Below are 14,718 nucleotides of genomic sequence, written 5' to 3'. Positions count from 1 at the left end.
GTGGGGCTCCTAGCTGTGACTGGCAGGCGAGCAGGAGGCCTGATTGAGGTGTGTATAGGGTGATGACAGGCGCGCAGAGATCTGAGGAGGAGCTGCGGCACCGGCCCCCAACAGCTGCATGGCCCTCAAAACTTGTGTCGGCACGCTCGTGCGTAGAATAAAACACAATACACACACGTCTTCAGTAAGGAGTTTGAAATCCATGAAATCCATCACTGTGATGAACAAGCACTGAGATATCTATTCAGATTTCACTGTTTTTAACAGTGTGCTTGAATTAGTTCTCATAAGGCTTTATGTCTGCACTGTTGTTGAGTGGTAGTCAGAATCAGATTGTGGTAATAATTTAACACACAGTATAAAAGTTAATGGGCTGTCACTTGACCATTTACCAAATATAACTACTTTTTTCTGATTATAAAATGAAAATGAATCTGTAAAATTTATGGGTTTTTCTTTTGCTTGCGTTGCATCACACAGCTCTTTAGATGAATGTTACTGTTGTTACTGTTGTTTTTAAACTAATTCTGTCATTGATGTGTTGTCGTAAATCTGTGTTGTTCTTAGTTGCTATACACAGCCGAAGTTGATTCATTGTATTAATTACTGTTAATTATTATTATTATTATTATTATTCATTTTCACAACAGGAGATCATCATCGCTGCTCCCTCAGTGGTTTTGTTTGCACATTTGTAAGTTCAGCTGGTTAGAGCAAAGAACAACAAGTGGCTGTTTTGAAATCACTGTGAAATGCTGATTGGCTGTAGGCAGAATACAGAATAGAAGTGCTGAGAACTGGGGCCCACAGTAACATACTCCGTATCATTTCTCCTGTTTATACTGTATGATTTTCCCTCTGTGTTTGTCTGTGCAGGTCTACCATGCATTCTACAAGCCCCTGGAATTCACTGTTGCAGAGCGCGATGCCAGCCAGTGTTACATTAAGGTAGGGTTAATCTGTTTAGTGAATTTATTATATAATAGGTGTCTTAGCAGATTTTGTTTGCAGATTATACACCATGTAATGTAGTTATTTGTACTGTGTGTTCAACTAAGTGACGGTTCCTGTAGCAGATTGGTGGGGGTCAGATTGCTGCTCAAAAACACTTTGAGAGAGACTGATTTAAGAAATGAAATAGTCTGAATAGCCTAACCAATCCTTGGCAATGCTTTATTTACTCATCTGTAGCTAGTGTGTCAGCTTCAGGATCCACCACAGTTACAAAAATGATCCTAAAAGTTGACGGTTGGTTTGACAAATATACCAGCCACAGCCAAAAGCAGAAAAAAAAAGTGTAGGGTACAGAGCAACCACTAACACCTCTTTGGCTTCAGCTGCCGGATATAAATCTGATTTCTTGCCTCTTTAGGTAATTTGCGAACGAAGTGGAGACCAGAAAATCCTGGGTCTGCACTTCACTGGTCCAAATGCTGGAGAAGTCACACAGGGCTTTGCTATGAGCTTCCAGTAAGTTACTCTAATTAAATCATAGATTTTAAGGTAAAGGTAAGGTTAGGTAGATGTTGTATTTTTAGTGCATTAATGCCTTATGGAAACAACCATCCAAATAACGATGGTGTTGAGCTGGTGTTTTAACTATCATAAAGTCATTAGGATGTGCAGGATGTCTGTCACACTCAACACCCATGCATTTAGAGTGCAATACATTATACTTCCTTTGTTACAGCAAACCAAAACTGAACACATGAAAAGTTGTTTTCAGCCATGGTGTTTCAGGAGATCTCCCTTTTGTCAGTTTAATTTGAAAATAATACATTGTGTCATTAAGGCACTAGTGGTATGTTGTACAAGCTAGCTTTTACTTGCTTATCCATATGATGCCTGCTTGGAGGACCACAAAGGAGGAGTCACAGATAGTCATTTTAATATTCTCTCTAATATTATGTTGCAATAGTAATAATATTACTGCAAGAGTCTAATTTAAAAGCAGCTTTTTTTTAAAAAAACAAAGTCTTCTTCTATTCCTTGTAATAAATTATTTGTAATCTGAAATTCATCAGAATTTCTTATCACTTCCAGCAGCAGCAGACACAAACTTTAGTTCAAAATGTTTGTCCCCATTTGGGGGGGACAAACATACTCTTACAAAATGATAAATAGCATGAAATTAAAAGAAAATACGGGACTTATTAAATAATTGTAGATAAGACAGAATAGATGTCACTGTCAAATAAAATGTAGATAAGGACTTTTGTACTAGTAAGACTCTTCAAACTATTAATTAATAACTCAATATCAGTACCACAGCACATGCAGATGATGATGCAGAAATAATGAAAGGCAGTTTGAGCAGAAGCAACCTGAATGAACTCTCTGTGTGTCTGTGTGTGTCACAGGTGTGGGGCAACATATTCCCACCTGCTGAAGACAGTAGGCATCCACCCAACCTGTGCTGAGGAGCTGATCAAGATCAACATCACTAAACGCTCCGGCTTGGACCCCACAGTCACTGGCTGCTGAGGTTAAAGCGCCTCGGTCTCTGAACGCTAGTGAGCACACAGGGTCCCTCAGTGATAGTAGAAAGAGGTTAGTTTGGCCCCCATTATAACCTGGGTTTATTCTGCTCTCTCTTTGTCCCCCTCTTTCTATGTGGCCCCCGAACTGGCCCCCAGTTTCTCAGTGCTCTCTAGGGTTTGTGCTGTAGCTCCTGTGCCAGTCGTGCAGGTCATCACTGGTTGCCCAGGTTAGTGTCACTGACAGCTCGTGATAACTAAGACGATGATTATTCCCCCTACATGCAAGTTGTGTATGTATACTCTAAAAGCACAGGGCTATAGATCAGGTTAGTAAATCCTTGGCTGTGGAACAAGCGTCTTTTAAATAAACACGCTCATCAATCAGGATTAAGGCCTGCGCTCAGGGTTTTGTTGAAATCATACGAGAAATGTGGACCGGGCCCTAACGTTTTTCTGAATATATATTCTGCAAATATTGTTGTTTCTCCGGCTGTACTTCCTGTCCATTAGTCTTGGAGGTGACACATACCATACCCCCCTACTCACTGCCCCCCATGACACTGATGGATGGCCCCAGGGCCGTCGCCGCAGTGACACCGCCCCATTTCCCATGGACACACACAAACAGTCAGCGGGCCGCCTGTCAGTCAGCCAGCATTGACCTGGCCAGGGAGCCCAGGCTTCTTGAGGGCCCAGCAGAGTCCAGCAGACCTCTTCCTCTTCCTCCCATGCCCTTCTCCCTCCAAATGCATGAAAGAATACAGCAGGACTACAAACATGTGCTGTCAAAAGCCATGTGGGTGCCACAGCCCAGGCACAGGGTGATCCTACTCATCGATGGCATTATACTGTGCTGAGAGCGCTGCTACAGTTACACTACTTAGCCTCACCCAAAGGTGGCACTGTTGCCCTCCAGTTCTCCTGTCTTTCTGAGCCAAGAGAGACAGGATAAAGTAGTCACTGGATAAAACATAAGCCTGAATACATTCAGGCTGCACATTTAATCCCTTTAATCCCTATCAAAGATATGTGCTTTTGGATGAAGTTGGAAAACAGACTGGCTTTATTGGTGCCGAACTGATAAGGGTTATCTGTTGTGTATTTACATGGATGGCAGGTTAGCCCTCAAGAGTCATCACCTTTGAAGATAAGGCAAGTTGTATATATCAATAATGCAGTAATAGACCCCCCCCCTCCCCGTTTGCCAAAGTGCTCAAATGTTCATCCTGCTGGCTGTGCTGGACATCTTCAACCAATCTTGGGTTTATTAAGTAGAAGAGGAGGGGGAGGGCTGTCAATAAAGCGGGTTGCTACAGAAATTGGGGGACCTAAGAGGAGACTGGCGGGTGTAGTTTATTTTTATTTGAAGTCTAATCTGCCCAGTCTGATTAATGATTCTGATGAGGGGAGTGACAGCGTGCCAGGAGATGGAGAGAGGAGAAAGAGAGAGCGGGCTACCAGGTTTATTTGGACCTGGGCCGGAGGAGAAAGAGCCGAGTTTCAGCCCGGTTAGGGAGGGAAGGGGGGGGGGGGGATTCCTGTGTGCTCTGTTCAGGGCCGAGGTGCTGACTGAAGGACCCTGACCTCCACTCAGCAGGAACAGCTTGACTCTATCACTTGGAGCACAGAGGGCTCACATGCTCCGGCACTGCACGGCAGAGGCCGAGGGGGCTGCGGGTGGAGGGGGGGTGTAGGATGGCCATGGGACTGACAGAGCCAACCAACACAATACCGAGCGGTAGCGGCGTGTTTGCCCTGGGTAATTGAGTCTATGTTCCTGTGCTTAACGAGCCACTTCAGAGACCTCAGGGTGGGCCCAAGGCAACGTGAGGGAAGTCATTGAGGCCATAGGTGTAACTGTAATGTCTGTTTGCTTTTTACCCTCTACTTCCCCTCTGCTTTCTCTCATCTAGTCATTCTAGTTATTTTATACACAGTACAGTATGGCTTTCATGCATACAACATGAGACTCTGTTTTTCAATTGTTTAAAATGGCATATCAGTCTAATTTGGATGATTGTTGTTAATTGTTGTTCATTCACTCCAGGCCTAAGACTTGACCAGCGAGCCTCAGCTGTGCCCCACAGGGGGGGTCAGGGTTCAACTTTCAGGTCGGCCAGCTAATGATGACCTGCACTAAAACCCAAAACTGGGGAGTGCAGGCCTGATGTCACCTGGCTGCCAACTTTAGTAGTTGTGAATAGAGTAGTGTAATTTTCCATTAAAGCTTTGTTATACATAATTTATATGTAAAGTAATCACACACTGGAATGCACAGTGTCACTATTAAAGTAATGATGTCCACTGATTGAGTGCCCTGTGTCCTACATGGGTGACTGCATGGTCGCTTGTATCTCTGAGTCTAGGGGCATACATGTATACATAAACATATAGCACTTGTGTGTATGGTAAGATTCCTTTTTTACAGAACTGTGTTCATTATGTAAAAGATGTACATACTTACTGAGTAGATGGAACTGATACCTGTGTTGCAGAACGAAAATAAAAGTGTAATGCAGCAAAAAAAGCATAAACATAAACACAATAGTTTGACATTTTGGGAAATTATTCTTTTTCTTGCACAGTTAGATGAGAAGATAGATACCACTGTAATGTTTTGTACAATAAATATGAAGCTACAGCCAGGAGTCCATTAGCTTAGCACAAACACTGGAAACGGGTAAATAGCTAGCCTGGCTCTGTCCAAATGTAATAAAAACAGGGCATGCGGGTCTATTTCTTGGCTGAGCATGGTCACTTTGTTAGGTTGCCAGGTAACCAGCCTAGTCTTGCACATAACACTCAGTCAAACCACAACATGTCATTTTTACACTTAGATTTTAGTACAGATTAAACAAATGAGATATGACATTAGAAGTGCTGGTAGGTAGATTTTATTACTTATGGACAGAGCCAGGCTAGCTGTTTGCCCTTGTTTCCAGTCTTTATGCTAGGCTAAGCTAACCATCTGCTGGTGGTGGCTTGATATTTACTGTACAGACATGAGGGTGGTATTTATCCTTTCCTCTATTTCTCAGCAAGCAAGTGAATATGCAAACTTCCCAAAATGCCAAACTATTTTTTTTTAAAGAAAATTGCATTTTCACAGCATTATACAGGTGTCTAGAAAACCACTGACCATGTCAATGTTAATATGCATCTCTGTGGATCTGTACAAATTTATCTTAAAACATGCTACATGGCTCAGCCTTCATATTAAGCAGTGTCACCAGGGGTGGTCACACTTTGACCCTGAGTCGTCTCTGCTGACAGGCAGCTCTGCTATGCGGCCCTGTCACTCAACCCTCTGCACCAACAATGGAAGAAATTCCAGTGTGTTTGTTTGGTTAAGGACAGAGCTCTCTGAAACCCCTGAACCTCCTCAGGATCCACAGCAGCCTCACTCACCCTGAGAATGAAGACGGTGTCAGTCCTAACCCAGACAGCAGGAGTAAAGTTCACCCACCGTCTCAAGAATAGTCAGCCCCATTTAGCAATTGTGTCTCTTATGTCCCTCCACAATGGAGCAAACAGGCTAAATCCACCTTGAAATGCACTTAGTAGAACATGTCAACATGTCAAGGTACGCTCGGTCCTATGCTCTGTCTTAATCCAGCCCCATTGAATACTGACAGTTGTCTGTGAGTCAGACATTCATAAGGCCCTTTGTCACTTCAGGTCTTGAGCCGTAGCAGCCACACGGGAAGAGGAGAACCCTCAGACACACGTTAAAACACACATGTTGGGTAGACAGTCCTGCAGCCGGCGTAAAAGCCTCAGGAGGAGGAGAAACCGATACATACCTTGTGTAAACATCAGCGAAAAAATGACGCTATGAACAGAAAAGGCTCAACTGAGGTGAGGATTATCCCTGAGAAATGAATAGGGGCCAATTATGACTGCTCTGTTGTACTGCCAGTATCTGGCTCAAGAGCTGTCAGCCTGAGATGCCTGCAGGGCCCGGACGGGGTGCGGTGGCTGGGGATGGGGTCCTCAGGAGGCTTGATGTAGAAAAGGCACCCTCAGACTGGTAAGCCAAGGTGAGTCTCCAAACTGGTCTGTTAGATTTTGGTGCTTTCTTTCTCATCTGGCCTCCCAAGTTCAAGACAATTAGCTCAAAGAACCCAGTGAAGCTAAGCACTAAGTCTAATGGTAGGCTCACAAAAACAACCATGGGAACAAGGGTGTTGAGGTGGGGTTGTATGCTTTCACTGTTATCTGTTGTACAAATGTACACAGTTCACAGACACCACCTTCTTCACTTTCTTTCTGGGACTCTTCAGGCCAAGGACACATTTTTATTTCTGACTCCCCATCAGGAATGTCAAGGTTGTCTTGCTTGTTTCACAGATCTAAAGAGTACATATTTTATTTAGCTACAACTGTTGCTTCTAGAAAGATTCAGTCAACAAGTAACCTCACCTTCTTGACTTCTCATTCAACCACAAACACTGAGAAAAAGGTCAGCTCTTGTCAGAGTGGGGTCCTGTTGGTAGCCCAGTAGAGGTGAGGGCCTGTGAAATGAGCTTATCTGACCCCTGATAAGAACAGGATACCCTCAGGAATGGTCTAAATTCAATACACATGGCTGCTGCAGCAGCCTTTATCTGAGGGGATGTAGGTGTTTGAAAAGGAGCTAGCTGTAGCACTGTGTAGAATACTAGTGCCAGTGGCCAACAGTGAAAAAGGGTGTACAACAATGTCATAGTTTGTGGTTTTGATACCCAGACATCACTAAGAGAGCAATTACAATCAGCAACCTCAACTCCTAAATCATTTAGTCAGGTCTTTTGCCACACAGGAAGCTGTCTTATTACCTCTGGAAGCTGCACAGAGATTTATTGAGCTGATGTTTGATGACAGCATACAACAAAGGGACATTGCTTGTGTGCATATGCATGCCAAACCACGCTGATTGGGTCAATAGCAGTCTGCTTGCAAATTAACACAACGCATACTCTGATATTTGGATCCAAACATGTTCGGGCTATATTTGGACTCGCAGATTTATGATTATTATTGTTATTGCACATCTAACAACCTCTTAATCATTGTCTGATCAGCTACACTTTTTTCATCAAAACAGATGACATGGTTTACATTATTTGCTCAATTAATTTAATTCACTACCACCTTGTTTTCTTAGCTTGAATTAATAAACTGAACCAGGATTTAGTTATAAAGCCAATTTAGAACTACTGTAATCAGACTAATGCCGGCCTTATACCAAACCACGTTTCAAGCGATCTCACTGTCACAGACAAATTTCCAGTGTCGGACTAAAATCATCAGAGTTTTGCAAGAGTTGTGGTGCGCTCCTGTCATCTTGATTGCTTGGTGTAAGGTGCTCATAAAACTCTGACAGTCTGAGCTGTCTTAAAGTGCAGTGTGTAGAATTTAGTGGCATCTATTGGAACAGACTTGGCAGCAATGGAATATAATATTCATAAGTATGTTTTAATTAGTGTATAACCACCTGAAAATAAGAATTGTTGTGTTTCCGTTACCTTAGAATGAGCCCTTTATATCTACATAGAGAGCAGGTCCTCTATCACAAAACCCGCCATGTTGTATCGTCATGTTCCTACAGTAGCCCAGAATGGACAATCCAAAAAATCAAACAGGTTTCATATTATCGGACGTTTTTAGTCTTGTCTCATGCAAACAGTGAAGTTCAATCACGTGAACATTGTCAACAACCAATAGGTGCCCTCTCTCCAGCACCAAACAAGAAGCAGCAAACAGGGTAGATGGTAAACGTGGTGGGGACTCCAAGGAGGCGCAAGAACATGAACAAATCTCGGTTCTCTTTGATTGTGGAAAAGGAAGAGAAACTGGTGGAGTTGTGGAGTGAAAAAAAGTGCCTCTTTAACATGGCCTCCCACTTGTACCACAATAGAGTGGAGAAGGAAAAAAAATGTGGACAGAAATTGGTGCAGCCCTGGGTTTTCAGAGCAAACCACTACACACACAAGGGCAGCTGTGGCCAAAAGCTGCTTCTGTTTCTGCTCATCTGTTCAACAGTTTTTCTTCATGTAAATTTGCACGAGGAATAGGATGGGAAATAATCTCAAAATGAATCTAGATGTAGTCTTATAAACAGTGACCCTGCAAGATCCCCAGTATTTGCGTCTGTGACTATAAACTCAGTGACTTATGACACATTGTCTTTAGATGTGAGAGGGTGTCAGACTTTGGTCTTTTCAAAGTCTTCTAGTGTATGGTAGGCATAAGTCAAGAACTGCTTGTGAATCAGCCAGATAATAATGTTTTATAGCAAGAAAATACAGAATGCAAGTTCTGTATCAGTGTGATGACACTAGGTTTATACAAGTAACTAACAAGTACAAGTACTAAAGGTTGCAATTAATTCAGATTCACTGTGTGGTATTTGTAGCAATGCTAGCTGCATGGCACCACTTTGGTCCAGACTGAAAATCTTAACAACTTGATTTAATGAATTGCCATAAAATTTGATACAGACATTCATAATATCTAGGGAATGAATCCTACAGACTTGTCCTCTACCCCTGAAATGAGATTGACATTTGTGGTTATTAGAAAAAATGCCTCAATGATAGATGCCATGAAATGGCAATCCAGATTTTCCCCTTAGGATAAGTTGTGATAACTTTGGTGGTCCCTTAACTTTTCATCCAGTAGCACTATATTCAGATCAAAATCTCAGTATGTTCGTACTAATTAGCAAATGTTAGCATGCTAACATGCTAAACTAAGGTGATAAACATTATGTTAGCGTTTAGCTTAAAATACCACTCAGACTGTGTTTCAGTCCTGACGTTAAGCTAAACTTGATGTCTAGTCTTACCAAGAATAGGCTAATCTGAATGGATACAATTCCATGATAACTTAGGTCAGTTTTATTTAAACCTTAAATTTCTTGAAAAAGATTTAAAAAAACAAAAAAAACTGGCTCACCTTATTTTATTAAATACCTTTCTGATGTTTGATATGATGCACTGTGTTACATATTCATTTATGACTAGACAGTACTACACCGGTTATTACCCTGATTTTAATGTAACTGGCTTTCAAAAATATCCTTACTGTCATTGTATTGTCCTACAGATTGAAGGCTGACAGAATTCTAAGGTTTTGGAAGCCCCAGTGCTTGAGTTATGATAAAAATCTTGGGAACCCATTTATGGAAAATGTTTAATTTAACAAATATCAGCTATTGATGGCTGAATTTAAAGAAATGTGTTGTTGCTATATTGGTCAAACCCTAGAATTGATGGAGACAATCAGCTTAACATGCCACTGCACAGAAAACAGCAAACTACTTTGTTCCACTTCCTAAAGGTTTTCCCAAACACTGGCGGAGAAGAGAAATCATCAGTATCAACACTGAGTTGACAGTTTCCTTCTGAATGTCTGCTCTGGGGCTCTGGTGTTATCAGTGTGAGTCACATCACATAAATCAAAGTATACCTTCCAGTGTCATGACGGCTTCCCACTCGGCAGCCAAAACATCTGGCTGGAGCTTCAAGGAGAGATATTGCCATTCCCACTGATGGCTTGGCCTGTCCATAAACATGCACGTACACACACACACACACGGGCTGAGCTGCAGGGACCGACCTGTCATGTGATGCAGATGGACTGCATGTTGGGCTCGCCCTGCGGCTGCTGTCGATGCCTCTCTGATTGATTCTGTCTTTCCTGTTTAGCCAATAAAAACTCCATGTGGTGGTACGAGCGGCTTGTGAATGAATCACATACTACACATTCTGCATTCATTGAGTATCTGGAGCTCACAGTTATGCCTGCCTGTGTTTATTTGTTGGTCACTGATCTGATGAGAGGTGGCTTGCGTGGTATGTTTTGTATGTATGTGTGTGTGTCTGTTTGTATGAGGTGGGGGCAGGTGGGAATGTGGATGCGTGGGTGTGTCGGCAACATGAGCTCACTTGTGTATGGCTTGTATTTGTCTGTCCAGACTTAATGCATGTGTGTGTGAGTGCCAGTGTGTGAGTATACTGTAAGCATGCATTCAGTGCAAATGAATACTCCCTAAAAATAAAGTAAAAATAATAGTACACGTACACACTCAGAGACCAATGTATATATAACCAGCTCAGTAATTAGTCTTCACAAAGTAACCTTTGGCCTTAATGTCATCGTGTAGGACAAATGAAGTAGGAGCGAAATGAAGACTGGTTATTACTGTATGTGGAGGCGTCTGTTGTAAGAGGAGACATGGCATGCGTCACTGCTCACTGATCTGGGTTCTGTCCACCCAAAGGCATTTTTAAACCATCTCTATCTTTGTTCCTTTTGCTCTTCAAGTTGACTTGGGTCTCCAGATGATATTATACAAACTCCTGGCTAATGGAGTAATGGCAAAAATATATTTTTGACCCCTCACTGATGACTACCAGCTTTTTCATAAAAATATGTAATCACCTAAATGCCAAAAGATTTAACTTATCTATCTAAGAATTAAGAAAATGATTGCCACATATAAAACCTGGCGCTGAACAATTTAAAACTCTAAAACTTTTTGGTATATATTTAAAGGACTAGTTTGATATTTGGTAAATATTGCTGAGAGTCAGCTAGCTTAGCATGGCACAAAAACAGGAAGCAGAGGGAAACAGCCAGCCTAGTCTCTTCAAAGTTAAAGTTTGTTTGTGTTTGGATCAAAAAAGAGACCCAATATGTTAATTAATGAGCTTTAGAGGTTTTGGCAGGAATCTTTTTCAAATTTTGTGCAAAGCTAGGTTAGCTTCCCCTTGCTCCCATATTTAAGCTTGACTAAGCTAATCAAGCCTCTTGGCTCCAGTTCAATATGAATGTACATGACACTGCTATAAATGTTCTCATCTAACTCTCAAGAAACTGAAAATTAAGTATATTTATTAAAAAGTTGAAGGCAAATTTTTGTACCAGAAACATGGCCACTACTACTTTTAATAGTAAGTTGAATTTGTGCATCATTTTGTGACATCAAACTGTCTATAGAAAGCCTTTAACCATAGAGTCAAATTGTACAGTCACAGTGTGTGTGATATTGAGCAAAATTGTTTCACCACATACAGTAGACCATTGTTAGCAATGCTCACCAATGCTAAAACCAGTCTGAAGCCAGTTTAATCAGTAAATTAACTGGTGACCATGTAGCATAAAAAATGCTTAGCCTACTCCTCTGTGTAACATTAGGGCTCAAGATAATAACATTTTCTTGCCTGCTGCCCCAGTGGACGTGACCATGAGAAATAGCTTCATCATTAAAGAGGAGTTTCAAAAGGAACTGATAAGAATATTAACTTGAGAAACTGGGTGCTTCCCCCTTCTTTACTGTTCCAAGGGAGGATGGTTCAGCAGTACTGATAATGGTTGTGCATCTGCTTTCTCCTTCCCCGCTAGATACTGATTCATTAAAATCTTGTTTTGCTCTATACTCCTTAAAGTGTCAGGCAGGCCAGTCACTCCTCGCCCACACTGAGATCTCTCCATTCACACCTGCAAAGATGCCCAAGGAAAACATGAGCTGCAGGGGCCTCCCCATCATGATATGACACACGCACATCCAACGCATACTCCCATATGCAGTATCTTCTCCTTCTGTTCTGATAACTTAATGCATACTCACCCAATGACACGTACGCTTGTGTGTATCCAGGAGTAAAGTGCCATACTTAAGGGAACGTTAAAAGGACAATCCATCTGTTTTGTTCATTGTTAGTGAATTTTCTAAGTCTGGATGATAACTTCTGAAGCATAGAACATGACCTCACGTCAATATGTTTCCACATGTAACTTGCTATAAGAAATATTTTAACTATCAAAAACATTAACACACAGTTTTTGCTGTCATTCCCCACACTTCATGATTACTCTGGTGGAACTTGCAGTGATCACTCAGATACAGTTTCTTGTAGTTTACCACCATCCTTGTTTGCACGTTCTTGTCCACATAAAATGGTTGAACAGAAACATCACATTAAAAATGACTCAGTATCATTGTAGCTGCTGTAATGCATGCAAAATGCAAAAAATGTTTGATATTCACCACTCCTGATGCAAATTTTCAATCATGTGCGGTAAATATAAGGGCCAGGTCCTTCTGATGAAGTAAACATTTTTCATCTTATGATATTACTATATTCCATTGTAATAATGTCCTCATACAAACTTCTGAACAAAGTTACAAGTTCATGGCTTAATGGGTTCAGAAAGTGAGCCCATTTTGTAGTCATTGTTGGATTGTGAAATACATTTGTTCACCATCCCTTTCCATAATAGTTTTTTTGGAAAATACGCTTGTTCACTTTCCAGCTGACAGTTAGATGAAAAGATTGAAACCACTCTCAAATGAGAAGGGTTTCAATTTTCCCATCTAACTCTGGGCAAGATGCAAATACGTTTATTTTCCAAAATGTTGAACTCTTCTTTTAACAAACTTTTTGGGACTTTTGCTCGAATAAAGGTCCAATATACACACTTAAATAATTGAATACTTCTTTATTACTTATTGTTTGGTGTTCCTCTTATATCCCTTCCCCTAATCTTAAAAGTAAACAGAAAAGTATATACTCTATATCATTGTATATTTTTCTCATGTCGCTCTAATGCCCTGTATTTCAGTAAAGTAAAAATTCCTCCTGCTCATCAGTGTCCACACTATGTATCCATTACTTTAGGACTGTCTCGGGAGACTTAAAAGCACTGTATAGTGTTCCTCCCTGGAGTTTTGCCTTCCACGGTGTACAGCCCTTTACCTCACCATGATGAGAGAGGAGCCTGGTGAAGGAGTGCCAGCTGACTGAATCGTAGCACTCCCATCTATTTCTATCTCTCTGTGGTCTGGCTGCTGCTCAGACTGACCCACAGCCTTTCTAATTTGGTGATGAGCTGTAAAGTGACCTACCTGCCCCCACGACCAGGCGGCTGGAGTGAGAGTGAGATTCCAGGGATTTCCTTACCAGCCAGTCTCGTTGGTTGGGTGGACGATACTGTATACACACCCCAACCCCAGCACACCTCTCCATCCCTGTTCCACCTCCTCGGACCCACGGGGAGACCAAGGCACTATGGCTCTCAAGTGCACCCTGGCATTGTCCCGTACACCCTCTCCGGCCCTGGGTAAGCTGAGATGCCAGGAATAATTGATGACAATGTAGGCCATGGTATCTCTCCAGGCAGGGCAGCAGACACGTTCTCCTACCTCCTGCTGAGGGGTTACAGTTCTGCCACCTCCATTTGCACTAATTGGTTTAAACTCACTGCTGCTCTACAACTTAGACTCGCCTTTTTATGTATGTCATCAAGTGCTTATGTATTTGATCTATCTCATTACGGAATTAGATACAGTAAGTAATCCTCCTCCGCTCTAAATCCAAAATATTGTATGTCTCATTTAGCATAATGGTATGTCTGGGAGGTGAGAATAAGCAGTTTCACATTAAAATTAACGTGCTGCACCCCAATAAAACACCGAATTTCTATGACTGGGTTGTTGCATAGGCTGCTTGGAACAAAATGTTACATTTACTTGCCTAAATAAATTCAGGAGTATGTGAAGCATTTCCACTCCCTGCTTTTTAAAGTCTCTATCTCTATCTTTTGGGGCGTTTTAATGTTGCTTGGACTTGATTATTTAGATTTCAGACCCACTGTGCTCTACATACTATATGCAACCTGTCCCACTGATCCACCTGTATTCCTTATTGTTTCATTTTGGAGTGCAGGGGGACTGGTTGACTTTAATCCATGGCCACAGAAGAGGTTTAAAACACTCTGGTTTCATCTAATCTTCTAGCTCAGACCTAGCCAAGCTTGAAACCCGCTTTCTCCATGATAGGAATGGACAAATAAAGGTCTCTCCCAGCACTCGCATGAAAGGAGTCTGTGTGCTCTGTGGATTAGGGCCCTGTGTTTTCTCTGTCTCTCTTTTCTCAATTAGACTGAAAAGGATGAAAAAAGGGACTCTCCTGTTCATGCAGTATTGTACGACTGTGCGAGTCGTATAGTTGTCGTTTGGTTGTGATGAGTCTTTAAGGTTGTGTTTGATGGACTATTAAAGAAGTAGCAGGAAATGAAAAGGGCCCAACATCTGAGGTGTTAGTATTTTCAAAGTTTTAGTGAGCCTAAACTCTCCAATTCTTCTATATCAGAGATTTCTGTATCCACCAATTACTTTTGCTTTCTCATTCAATATTTTCATAATGTTAAAAAATCTTTGCATAGAAAACACTATAACAGAGAGAGAGAG

The 14,718-nt window shown here is 41.7% G+C and overlaps 1 protein-coding gene across 1 annotated transcript in view; it reads left to right on the top strand.

The window, feature by feature from the left end:
• The window catches only part of txnrd2.2 (thioredoxin reductase 2, tandem duplicate 2), a 29,475-nt gene extending 24,687 nt beyond the window's left edge, over window positions 1-4,788 (top strand). Inside the window, exons 15-17 of the mRNA XM_044364794.1 lie at window positions 877-948; window positions 1,373-1,470; window positions 2,361-4,788. Coding sequence (XP_044220729.1) covers window positions 877-948; window positions 1,373-1,470; window positions 2,361-2,484 — 294 coding nt within the window. The 3' untranslated portion in view covers window positions 2,485-4,788. The remainder of the gene's footprint in view (window positions 1-876; window positions 949-1,372; window positions 1,471-2,360) is intronic.
• Window positions 4,789-14,718: the final 9,930 nt, after the last annotated feature.

Source organism: Thunnus albacares, chromosome 2, assembly GCF_914725855.1.
Source record: "Thunnus albacares chromosome 2, fThuAlb1.1, whole genome shotgun sequence".
Taxonomy (NCBI): domain Eukaryota; kingdom Metazoa; phylum Chordata; class Actinopteri; order Scombriformes; family Scombridae; genus Thunnus; species Thunnus albacares.
The sequence above is the reverse complement of the archived record's forward strand: the minus strand, read 5'-3'. Positions and strand labels throughout refer to the sequence as shown.